The sequence below is a fragment of the Arvicanthis niloticus genome, chromosome 2 (assembly GCF_011762505.2).
Source record: "Arvicanthis niloticus isolate mArvNil1 chromosome 2, mArvNil1.pat.X, whole genome shotgun sequence".
Classification (NCBI taxonomy): Eukaryota; Metazoa; Chordata; class Mammalia; order Rodentia; family Muridae; genus Arvicanthis; species Arvicanthis niloticus.
In genome coordinates this window covers 1,945,453-1,958,828 of record NC_047659.1, presented here as the reverse complement: position 1 = coordinate 1,958,828, position 13,376 = coordinate 1,945,453, and the positions used below count along the sequence as shown (strand labels likewise).

The following is a 13,376-nucleotide window of genomic DNA, read 5'->3' as shown; positions in this document are numbered from 1 at the left end:
AAGCTGCTTGCTCATTTCTTAGCCAATTAGGAGAAGGGGTAAATGGAATTCCAGCACACAGCTAACTTTCTAGCTTTCTCCCTGTCTCCTTCTGAATTGTGTTTTTGATTAAAATATATCTATAACATTCCCTCCTCTTCACTTCAACTACACCTGTGTGTCCTACTCACTATCAACTACACACTGTTTTTAAAAATTACGCTTGTTATACACACTAGAATAAATACATAAGTGTAGCCTGATAAGTCCATGTATTGTTGTCTACTTGTTGATGTTTTGTTATTCTATTAGAGATGTCTATTGTGTAATAGATAACCAGTAAGAGGGCTCATGCTGGGGAACACTAATTTTATCTCTCTCACCTGCTGTTAATTGCCCACAGCTCTTTATTTAGATCTGGAGCCATGTGAGACTACTCCATCCATGTTGGCATGTCAGCAGATGTCATCATTGTTCAGGTCTCATTTGAGCAGCCATATTGTTGAGATATCATGGATGTGGCTTCCCTGTGATATCAAGAAGACAAAGTCTCACAGCAGACTTGCTAGTCCTCAGACTCTTACAACCTTTCTGCCCCCACTTCTGAGATGGCCCCACAGCCTAATGTATAGGGATTGTGTTGTAGATGTATCAAATGGTGCTGGGCAGCCTACAGTCAGTGGTTACCTGCATTTTGATGAGTATGGTCTTTGTCTCCTGCAATAAGAAGCTTCTTTAATAAAGGGTGAGAGCCTTACTTATCTGTGGATAGAAGGATAAGTACTCAGAATACAGTTGGAATTTGTGCTGGTTTAGGAAAGCGGCAGTAGCATGTTCCCCAAGACTCATGTCCTGACTACTCACAAACAGTTGGCTAGGTTGACAGTTGTCATTTCCCTCCTGTTGAGCACTCCTTGAGTCCAATTAGACAGTTGTTGGTTACCCCCAAGATATAAGTACCACTTTTACATCTTTGGAGAGAACTTGCCATGTTGTTGTTCACTGGCTTTGTAGGTAGAAGTATTGAGTGCTTTCCTGTCTTTACAGCTTGCATTTCACCCAGTGGTTGTGTGAAAACTACTCAGAGTGGAAGCTCTGGGTCAGAACTTGCTTGAATTCTTTAAGTCTTATGTTAAAATCTGTAGTATCTTCAGCAATGGGGACTTACCTTCAGATCCTGGGAGGCAACCAAAGACAACATCTGCTATTCAGTTTCTGACTACCTACCCATAGTGTCCTGATCAGCCTACAACAGATCGTAATTAGTGGATCTAGAGATGAGAAGCAAGGTGGATGGAAAGAACAAAAGAGATGTCAGGCTGCATTGAGAGTGTTAAAACAGACTCTAGGGGGGGCAGCTTCAGTGAGACAGTGCACTTAAGGGGAGATCAAAGGCTATTTAAACCTTTGGAGGGTGAGTAAAAGCTTTCAGGTTGAGTGTATATCATTGGCTGGGGCCAGTGTGCTGAAGATGCCTCATTAGCACAAGGAGGAATTCCAGGTGGTGCTGGACATGACCTTATAAGGTAAAGGGAAGTTTACCCTGTCTATTTAGCTATATGATCTCCTATGGTGGGCAAATGTGAGGGCACGGATCTACATGCACTGCGACAATTAGGCTTGGTCATTTTCACAATATTAATCTTACCAGTCTGTGGATCTGTGAAATCTTTCTACCCTCTAGTGTCATCTTCAATTTCTTCAGTGTTTTAGACTTTCGATGTCTTTTATGTACTTGGTTAGGTTTACTCCAAAATGTCATTTGCTTTTGTATGCTGTGTGAATCCAATTGTTTCCTTGATTTCTTTCTCAGGGTATATTTATCATTGTTAATTATGCTGGCTACTTTATTATCAACTTGACATTAGTTAGAAACAATCTGAAAAAGAGAGACCCTCAACTGAGAAAATGCCTCCATAAAAGTGGCCTATATGCAACTTTATTGGACAATTTCCTGATTAATTATTGTTAGGAGTGGGTCCAGCCCACTGTGGGTGTTACCAACTGAAGGCCTGGTTCTGAATATTATAAGAAAGTAGGTTCCATAAGGACTAAGCCAGTGAGCAATGTTTCTCCACGGGTTCTATTTAAGTTTCTCGCTCCATGTTTCTGCCTATGTTTAGACCATAGTCTTCCTAGTGACTTCCAGGCAAATGAGTGTTGTTACAGAAGCAGAACCTAAACATAACAAGTGGATCATGAAAACCACTTGAGACAAAACATGGTTGCAAGGTGAGCATCATGACAAAGTGGTCATAACAGGTGGTCATCAACAGAGGTGTTGGTGATTTTCTTTAGAATAAACAAAGGCATTTTTGCCATTCTGAAACAGCTAGTACAGAACCATTTGAGTTAAGGTTATTGGTTGAGCATAGCCCAATCCTTGAGATATATTTAATCCTAACCAGCAATGAAAATAATTTTCCTTCACTATAAAATGGTTTTCAAGACTAAGATGGAGGCAGGCTGGGTGATCAATATTATCTAAACGGCTATTTGTTGTCTAGGAGAGATTTGAAAATGTGTGAATTCCAATAGGAGTGGGAGAGAGGATCTTAAAAGAGTTGCAGGAGAGGAAACCATAATCTGAATGTATTGTATTAAAAACATTTTCAATAAAATACATAGAAAAAGAAAGAAAAATATGTCTGCATTCTACTTTCAATTTTAAGTTATAAATAAAGCTAAATTCAAAACTAAAAGATGGCAGATGAAATTTCCAGACCACATGAAAAATATCCTGGCAACATCTACTATCATTCTCCCTTGCTAGTCTTGAACTGAAATACTCACCACCACAGTCCTGTGTCCTCTGCTGCAGGCTCCATCCCCTGGGTTTGTATGGAGCTTACTCTAAACACTGTTTTGATGGTACTTCAACATTATTTATTTACCACCTTTAGGAGAGTTCTCAATTCTGCAGTTCATCTGATAAACCCAATCTGCATTGTCAAGCAGGAAGTGAGACATGAGAGATCAACTCCAACCCTAACAATAAGATATCCAGAGGCATGATCAGGAAGCCACTCTAATGCCCTACATGGAGGCCTCAAAGTTTAAACACTGAGCATGCCTACCCCAGGAATGTGACCCTACAGGTCTCAAGAATCTTCTCTCTTTGGTTGGGTGTGATCCAGTGCAGATAATACACCACTCAAGGAAGGACAAAAGTCCAGGCAGTGGTTTGACAGATGGCTTATCCACTTGAGAATTTGTTTCTCAGAGAACCTAAAGAGCAATGATTAACAATCCTCTGTCACTTCAGTTTCAGGTGGAATCCACTGACCTCTTCTGGCCTGGCCTCTGGGGACTTGCAAGCATGTAGTGCAAAAACCTACAGCAGGAAAAACACCCATACATATAAAAGAAATAACTCAAAAACAGCAACAATGCCTCCAAATTTTCTTTATAAAAAACAAATTTTTATAAAAGCATCAAATACATTGTCCAGACCAAGAGCAAAAAAAGAAAAAGAAACCATTATTATCATTAGAACAACAATAAAAGAAACAAAGGATAAAAAAAATCCAACCTGGAAAAAAAATAACCAACATCTCCAAAAGGGTCTTGAAATTCATTATCTCTGTTGGGAATTCATAAGTGATGCTATATTTCAAGAAAACAAGAGGCATACAGCTCCATGATTACTGATTTCTTTTATACTCCATTATTGAATATTTTTATTTCTTGGGATGTATTAGAGAAGTACACTTGTGTTTCTAATTTATTCAACTTAATCATCCACATAGTAGTACATTTTTAAATAGTGAAATTTATAACAACAAAGATACAGCATGGATACATTTTTCATCATGAAGTTGAGATCCACAGATTTTGACACACTATCCATATCAAAAGTACAATTTTCTGTGTAGCTGTGACTGGCTGGGAACTAATAATGAAGCCTAAGCCACATGCTACTTGAAGATGTCCTTTCCTACCTGATACTTCCAGTGTTATAGGACAGTGAAACACATGTGAATACAGAAGGTCTCATGAGGAAAAAATTGGTGATTACCTTTTTATCCACGAAAATACATTAAATTTATTCAATACCAACTTAAAGTGGGGGAGTCAATATATATATAGTATATAAAATTAGTAAAACAACAAATTAATAACATAACAAAAAATAAAAAACAACAAAACTTCAAAAAAAAAAAAAACCAAAGAAACCATATACTCAAAGCAATCAAAATTCTAACCAAATCCAAAACATTATAATTAAACTAAGAAGCATTCCTTAGCTGCAGATTTTACAGCACAGACCTACAGCCTGTTACTGGCCTTGGACATATTGTCCAAAGTCTGCCAACGATGGTAATAATCTCTTCAACATGTGCACTCCTTGTGAAGAGTTGAGGGAAATCTTGACCTGGTCTGCCTGTTTGAGCTTCAGGAGGATTATTTCAGACCTAGGGGAGGAAGAGACAAAGGCCTGTTGAGGACCTGCCATGTCAGCTATCCAGCAAACACCAGCTTTATTGAGCAGGACAATCCAGTATGACCTTTCAGCCTAAGATGATTCCCTGTATCCCCAAAGGAGAAGAGCCACAGAGCACCTGGGCCTGGGATTTTTCTCAGATTTAAAAAATGACTTGAAAGTGAACAGTGAACTACACACTGTGCTGGAGTTAAAATAAAACACCACATTTCTCCAATGGTCCATATATATTATACTGAAAAATAACTGTGTAGAAATGTCTGAATCAAACACAATACAGAGGCCTTCTAGGGAACCTAGCCACCACTGAAGTGAAGGCTCTTATTATATCTAGAGTGCAGGAACCTGCCTGGTTCAGGTTCCTGAACCCCTGCATCTGTGACTCCCCAGAGAAACCATCTCACAGGAAATCCATGCTCACTGAAGAGGTACTATAATCAGCAAGAGTGTGCTGCATGCAAATCTTCCCAAGGGAAAGCCTTGAACTTTAAAACAAATATTCATGAAGGACAAAGGATACACCTGCTATATTTATAGTTGCTGTGGTATTATTTGTGGGGTGACTTAAGGGACAATAGGCTTAGGTCATACCAGAGAGCTCAGAAGGGAAGAAAGAGTACACAATAGACACAAACTCTGTGGATCACAAGAATGATGATCAAGGACAGGATTTCTTTTAAACTAGATCAGAACAATATTTCTGAGCTGCTCCTAGGTGACTGAGGCAGAGAATCATGTGGAAGGCCTGAGACCCAAAAATACAGTTATACAGGTATAGGAAATCTTCTTGGCTCCTGCTATCCCATCCTAGTACCTCATATCTCAGAGACAGAAAAATGATCCTGCATTGTTTGAGCCCAGCTATGGACACACACACACACACACACACACACACACACACACGCACACACACACTAACACATACATAGACACACAATCACACTCAAAGACAGACACACACATTCCTGAACACACACAAGCACATGTTCATACATACAGTTGCAGGGACATTTTGACTTTCCCTGTTCATGTTAATATAAGAGATCATCCAGGACACTATAAAGCCATAAGAAATAAACCCTTGAAATGACAAAATCCTGTAGAGAGATCTCAGCAATTAGGAGCACTGATTTGTCTTTTGGAAGTCCTCAGTTCAATTCCCCAAAACCGCAAGGTAGCCTACAAACCATCTTAGTAAAATCAGATGCCCTCTTCTGGTGTGTCTGATGAGAGAGACAGTGTACTCACAAACATAATCTGAGTAAATTTAAAAAAAAAGAAAGAAAAAGAAAAAAAAACCTTGAATGGGACACGAACATTGTAGTCATAGCCTATAGACAGCTCAATAAAATAAACGCTTTTCCCTAATAAACAAAGGATGGAAATATGGAGTTTTGGCCTGGTATGCAAGCCTGCTTAGGAAGTTCCTAAGGCTGTGCACAGTCGGCTTGGTTCCCAGCAAAGACACATGGGATCAGGGTGAACAAGCCAGTTCCTGCATCTTGCTCACTGTTTCTCAGGGACTCTAAAGTTAGCAGCATCTTCCTATAGGCCCTCGATTTTCCACAGCCTGTGTGGCTTTGTAACCAAAGCTATGAGCCCAGACAACTAGGAAATCTCTGTAACCAGGATGCAAAGTGAGGCTTTTCTTCACATAAGGAGTTTCTGTCTGGGTTATTTTGTGGAAAATAAGTCTGACTAGTTCAAGGCCAAAAGGTGGTTTCTATGATCACCCTAGGCAACAGTCCATAGAAGGGCTGGACTACAGTATACTTGTTCACTCCTTGACTGAAGAACATCTGGATAGTTTCTACTTCAGGGCAACTCTGTGAAGTACCACTACAGCCATGATTTGCAATAATTTCCTCTGTGAACACCTACTTCTTGTTTTGGAGTGGCTGGGTCAATGGGGACTAGAGAAACTATACAGTTTCTGAAGAGTTGGACATTGCTTCTCACAGGGATGCCCCATTTTATATCATCAGCCATGTCTGAAGTTCCTCTTTTCTTCCAGCCCTCCTTGAGGAGGATTTTAACTCAAACCAAATCACTTTTGAATGACAGCCTTTACAGAGTGCTACAGACAGAACACAGGGTGAGTGCTTTAGACTACCAGGAGCCTAAGGGGCTGTCTGAGGCAGCCCTGTTGTAGCACCTCACCATAGGTATGGGCCTTCTGCTTGATGCAGATGCAACACCAAGCAACTCAGTGTTTCACAGAGTTATACCCAGGACAAACTCCAAGGCCAAAGATAACTGAGTCAAGCTTAGGCAAAGTTGGAAAAAATGGTAGGAGGTAATGAGGAAAACAAACTAGGATGCTGAGAAGATGCAATGAGCCACCTGACCTTCCAGCAGGCAGTCACTATCCACCAAGAGCAGAGAGGTGGACACAGACCCTTAAGCAGCCTTGTTGACTCTTAGGCCCATGGATTTGACACAGCAGCCTCCTACTCACCTCCATGTACTAAAGTGTTTGGTTTTCTTACAAGTGATTTCAATATGGGTAAATAGATTTCCCTCTATAACCAGTTTCAATAGTGATAAATAGATTTCCCACTACCAATGGTTGACAATCTGACTTTACACCACTATTTGTCTCCTTTTGTTCTATTGAGCTAGGTGTAGCAGCTTGATGACCTCCTGCTCTGTTTCATGTTTCCTTGATGCAAAGTGAACTGACACTGACACTGTGGTGACCCCACACTCCCATCTTAGAACAAGAGGCTGGTGTTCAGGTCCATAAGTTTCCTTTGAATAGGACCACCTTGGGGCCACCTTTTGTCTCATGTGTGCAGCCAGCTGTTGCTGAGCACCCCTTTGTGCCCCATATCCTGCTGTGGTTACAAGAGTTACATGTCTGCTTTGTGGTTGTTCCTCACATGGGTGGGCCTCCAAACCTAGGGCTAGGAAATTGTAATGAATGAAGGAAGGACTTGGAAGTAGAACCTGAAGTCACATGGTAAGATTTCAGAAGGGTGGGCTAGGCTAAATGTGAAATTATTGACTTTTAAGTGTTGGCAACATGGGTTCTGTTTGTTTGATAAAGGTTTGATTAACTCAACTGTGGGTTATGTGGAGCCTTTGTGTCTTGGGTAAGACCCATCCTGGCAAACAAACACCCTCCTCCTTTCCCTGCTGATTTGAGCTGAATGACAAGAAAGCTCATAAGATGGCATAGTGGGCCACGTTGTGTATCTGACACACGGAGCAGACAGCAATAGCTTCTTCTAAGTTAAGAAATTGTTTTCTTACAACAGCAACAAGAAAACTCAAAACAATGAAACATATAAATATGTTCTTCCTCTCTGTGAGTTATGAAAGCTTGTAGCAGTTACTTGAGACAAAGCAATTCGAGGAGCTCTGCCTGGGAGGTGACAGAAGATTCAAAGATGCTGGTCAGACAGCTTAATCAAAACAGAAAGACTGATCAAAACCACATGTAATTAACTGGCCTCTCAACAGGCACATCTATATACATATTGTCACAGACATGCATATGACTCCCCCCTCCCCACACACACATGCCAGAAATCATAAGTGAGCAGGAAACAGTAAGGAGACCAAAATGCAGGAGGAACCACTGAATGTAGACTGTGAATATCTGATGTTTCATGTGAGACCCAGGACTCTGTAATCCATCCCGTGGGGACTAAATAAAACTTAGTAACTTCTGCAGACTAGGTTGAGAGAGTTTGAGAAATCTTTTTCTTGAAGCCTCACATCTCTCACCCCAACTCTCAGCCTGAGAGAAGTCTTTCAAACATCCCTGTTCATCCAGTCAGCTCCTGAATACAAGCTACAGGAAAGAACTCTAGCAACAATGACAGAAACCAGGACTGATGGATGAGCTATCTGTCAGGCGCTGTCAGTATGAACCAAGGTCTAGGCTCAGTTAGGAGACATGTTGCAATGCAGGGTTGAGGAAGAGAAAAGACACAAGACCTCTACCCCCACCTTTTTTTCTTAAATAATTTTTGTTAGATATTTTATTACATTTCAGATGTTATCCCCATTCCTCATCTTCCCCACCCAGAAACTCCCTATCCCATCCCCCTCCTTCAATGAGGATGTACCACCACTGACCCCCCCCATACACCTACATGCCCTTGAATTCCCCCCTAGACTGGGGCATCTAGCCTTCATTGGACCAAGGACCTCCTCTCCCACCTACGTCTGAATAGGCCATCTTCCCCTACATATGCAGCTGGAGCCATGGGTCCAAAGCAAACTAGCTACAGGCCCTGACTTCATCACTCAATGTTCTGTGCTACTGCAAAGGAGGCAGCCACATAGAACCCCTCTAGTACAATGGCATGTAGGTGTGTAATGTGTGTTTACCCCATCTATCTTAATGAAATTCAGCTTGTAGTTGACCAGGAGGGTGTGATTGCCAATCATCCAGTTTTTGAGAGAGCCTAACTCCACAGAAAGTCTTGTAAATGATCACAGAACAACTGGATAAGAATTAGGAGAGTGCCTGGACAAGGTATAGGATGGTTATCTGGGCTTGACATTATTTATGGTTAGACATGAGGGCAACCTGCTCCTAAGCATCCTCCATGCATCTTACCTGTTGGATATGCTTGGAAAATTTGTCATAGATCTTCATGCTGGCTTCCACACATAGCCTCCTTGTTTCCTTAGAACACACTTCCAGTGTAATCTGCTCCTTAAGCAGCTGCCTGTTTTCATTCCAGAGCATTTTTACTTCACTCTTCATATGAAGAGACTCTGTCAGTAGGTGACAGTTCCTGATGCTGAACCACAAAGAAGAAATGGTGATTATTCCCAGGCACCATCCATCTTCCTCCCACTTCTCCAAGTACCATCCCTTCTCATCATGGGCCCTGATCCCCAGACAGCCCCAGACTACAGACCAGAGTAGCCATGGGACCTCACATATAGGAAGGTCAAATCCAGAAGACAGCAACATTCCGGAAGACTCAAGGTACTTCTGAAAACCCTGACACCAACAGGGACTCATGTATCTCCCAGAAGAGGACATGGGACCCATGATTGCATATACGTCTTTGGTATTAGAGAACCACCTCTAGGTAGAGACAAGGCAAAGCTTCTCTAGAAGAGAGAAGACCCAACAGATACACATCATTCTATGTGTCTCATGCAAACCAGATCTGTAAATGTGTTTTCAGTGCCCCAGAGACTCAAGGTTGATTGATGTCTCCATCAAGGTGCACACCTTTTCTATTTAGAGGATACTGACTTGGGAAGGAAAATGAATGGAGGGGCTCACAGACTCATAACACTTGATCAAAATGATTTCAAAAGATCACAATCCTAGAGCCTTTCTTTGAGGGAGGAAGCTTCCTGTTGAGAGGCAAACAGTATAGAACCAGAGTCCTCACTTTGTTTTAAAGAAAATGATGGGCAGACACATTCTGTGCCTAGTGCTGGGGAAACAACAGTGTTAGTCACTCACCTGTAAAGTTGATTATTTTTAGTCAACTCCTGGCACTTATACAAGGCCTCACTGATCTGCTGCGGAATGTTTTTGAGATCGCGAGTCACCTGGTCATGTTGCATCTCCAGCATGATCGTCTCAAAGTTGAACCTGTGGAAGGGTGTGGCCCGAGGCGCAAATAATCCCTGAACTAAGGATTCAAGGATTACATCAATTCAAGTTGAATTGTGAACTACCCCAGCCCATATATGCCACAACCTAATGCCTTTGTACTGGGTAGTCTTGGTGCTTATTAAACTTGTTACACTTGATCTGGCCACAGTAGAGCTAGGGAACTAAAAAATGGGAGCTGACCTGCTTTGGCTCCATGAGTGGTCTTGAAGGAATAGATTAGGTCTCCAAGAACTTTCCAGGAGCCTATGCCACAGTCCTGAGTCCAAATTAAACCTGTGATGACACTTCTTCACCTTGTAGACAAGGTTTTCTCAATCCTTGGTTCTATCACTATATAAATTCCACACTTCAGTATTTACAGGGAAAAGGGTTTACTGCCTATATCCGGATTTTCTAATGTCAATCAGAGGTGCACACAGAGATCATGTGCTGTGATGCTACAAGTGACCCTCCATGGCCTCATCACTGTCATTACCTAAAAAGTCAGTCAGGTAAAGTCTCCAGCCCCATCACACTACACAGACTCCCTGGATCTTAAGTGGAATACACACACAGAGACATACATAAACACACACACACACACACACACACACACACATACACACATACACTATCACAATGTCAAGTACATACAGTGATGTGACATTATCTCAGTGTAAACTGAACAGAATATGAAAAAAGCAGTGATGACTTGCCAGAAATCCACTCACACTGAGGGGCAGCAAATAGAATCAGGTCCTCCCAGTTGTTAACAGGACTAAATGGACCCAAAGCAGCTCCAGAAAATTACAAAAATGATTCACCATAAACACACAGCAGCTAGCATCTCCCACAAAGCAATACCAGTCCAGGCATCTTAAAAATGCATGATAAGAGCTCACACACTAATACTGCTATTTCCTGAGTGATTCATGCCACAGGCTATAGTTTTCTTTTAGAGGAATCAAAAGAGCTTGTGACCCCATCTCACTCCTATCTGAACTTCAAGTTCTGTGTCGAATATCCAATCAGCAAAATGCATTTGGACATGAGGATAGCCTGGAGTTGTAGCCTCCTGTGATATGTGGAAATCTAGGGTCAACAGAGATGGCCCAAGATAGTCAGCTGAGAACTGGGCATAATAATTACCTCTTGTTCAAATCCTTGTTAATATAATGTGCCAGGATTCCCCGGAGTTCGTCTCTCTCGTTCTTCATTCTTTCAAGGTCCCTTTTGAGCTTCTCCAACCTCTTCATTCTCTGCTCCTGCTCACTGATGGTGTAGGCTTGGGAGGACTCTTTCCCAACAGACCCTTCAGGTAGAGAAACGCAAGGAAACTTGTAGGGAAAATACGACAGGGAAAGGAGAAACCATACTTACTCCCACAGAGAAGCCTGAGGAAGAGGGAATTCTAGAGACACAGTGAATTCCTGAAAGAGCAGGAAAGCTATCTTCAAGCTGGACTCCTGACCTATGTCCCTGCTCCCAACCACCATCACTAAACATAGGGCTCAGTCCCTACTGCAGTCCCATTAACCCTGAAGTGCTTAAGCTTTCCCAGTCAAGAAGAAATTGAGGGCATTGTCAGTTTATATCTGAAGATGTAGTCTGTACTGTTTAGCACAAAAAAGATTGACTATAAACACCAGCACGAAACATCTCCCACAAGCCAACACCTATCCTTGCTTCTTTTTTTTTTACACTTTTTTTTAGATCTTTCATTTACACTTCAGATGCCACCCCCTTTCCCTATTCCCCCCCCTTAGAAAACCCCTATCCCATGCCCCCTTTTCCTTTTTGCATTTATACATTTTTTAAAAAAATGTTAATCATAGGCTTTATGAGTTTGGTATTGTTCAATCAGAGGTATAACCCACTACCCAACCTAGATATATCTACTATCTTTGACTGGTGGAGATTCATGAACATCTGCTTCCCTGTCTCCCCCCTCTATCTCTCTTTCATCACCTAGCTTCTCCTCTCCTTCTTCTTCTCCTCCCACCTTAGCTCCTCCTACACATCACCCTTCCTGTTAAAAGGAAACTTTTCTCTCAAAATACAATTAGAGCATAATTATGCCAATTTGTACCAGTGAGGTACAAGATAGTCCTAATACCCAGTCCATCCTTTTGTTGACCTACCAGCACCTCTGTCATCTCTCCTAACTAAAACATTTAGTTCTGAACCTGGCTTTAGGATGAATGTCAGCTGACGACCATACACTCAGATCTTTTCTCTCAAGGTAAATAGCTATAAGTTTTCAACCCCGTCAGAAATCCAGAATGACTGAGTTGACTATAATTGTGGGAAGCACAAAGCATAGCTTCTAAAACTTAGCCAATTTATAGAGACCTCTGAACACCTGGACACTCGCTCTACTTCAAAATGTTGGAGCATCTGTTCTTCTGCCTTCTGGTCCAGGATCTTCTGACAGACCTTAGTGCTGCAGAATTATTAAGGGCTGATTACTCTGTCTAGGCAGATATAATCAGTCGACTATTCTGCAAGTGTGTCCTTTTCTGGACAGTAATTTGTCTGTAGAAGGAAAGTGGCAATTCTTGCCTAGTGGCTGTCTCACCACAACTGGAGTAACTCCAAGGATGCTCAATTTCTTCTTAGAATTTAACATAGGAAGCTGTCCGGAGCAGACAGGTCTCTAATGAAAATGAACATTAATACTGAAGTGTTTGTCATGTCAATTCTAAGGATTTCTGATGTTTTGAAAACCAGCTATCCATGTAAGGTAATCTGGCTATCCTGGCTTCTTAAATGCATGATGAGATACCACACACTACTACACTTATCCCAGACTGTAATTCAGCCCACATCATGTGTGTTCCAGACCAAAGTCTCTGAGACCTTGATACTTGACAAGGGGATTATCCCTCTCTGTTCTTGGCATCACATATTCATGTAACCTACAGGAACCTATTGAGGATGAAATGCTTCAGCACTCTATCCTGAGAGCAAGGCTTTGTTATTCTCACAGAACTTTCTCCTGGCATCCTTTGCCACTCAGCAGGAAATTCAGATCTCTCAGCAAAGCAACTGAAGGCTTGTCAATTCCTGGATCTCTGCCAAAGTAATCATCAGAAATTCTGGACTCTGGGTCTACCATTGAGAAATGTTGAGACTCCAGATGCTAAGCCCTTCTCCTGTAAGGACCTGCTCAAGCGCCCCTCCTCCAGGAAGCTTCCCCATGCACTGCCCAGGACTCACTGTGTCTTCCCCAGGGCCATCTCCTTCTTCCTGCTTTACAGAATGCCTTCTGCCTAGGTCTGGTCTCTGGTTGTATTGTACTGTCCCTATGAAACAGCCTGAGCAGCATGGACAGCATGACTGCTTGTGAACCCAGAGGCTCTGAAAGAATTCCCC

The 13,376-nt window shown here is 41.9% G+C and overlaps 1 protein-coding gene across 1 annotated transcript in view; it reads right to left on the bottom strand.

The window, feature by feature from the left end:
- The window catches only part of LOC117702776 (disks large homolog 5-like), a 33,663-nt gene extending 20,287 nt beyond the window's left edge, over window positions 1–13,376 (bottom strand). The window contains exons 1-4 of the mRNA XM_076928201.1: window positions 13,221–13,376; window positions 11,151–11,313; window positions 9,867–9,998; window positions 8,997–9,183 (exon numbers count right to left, since the gene is read on the bottom strand). Coding sequence (XP_076784316.1) covers window positions 8,997–9,183; window positions 9,867–9,998; window positions 11,151–11,313; window positions 13,221–13,338 — 600 coding nt within the window. The 5' untranslated portion in view covers window positions 13,339–13,376. The remainder of the gene's footprint in view (window positions 1–8,996; window positions 9,184–9,866; window positions 9,999–11,150; window positions 11,314–13,220) is intronic.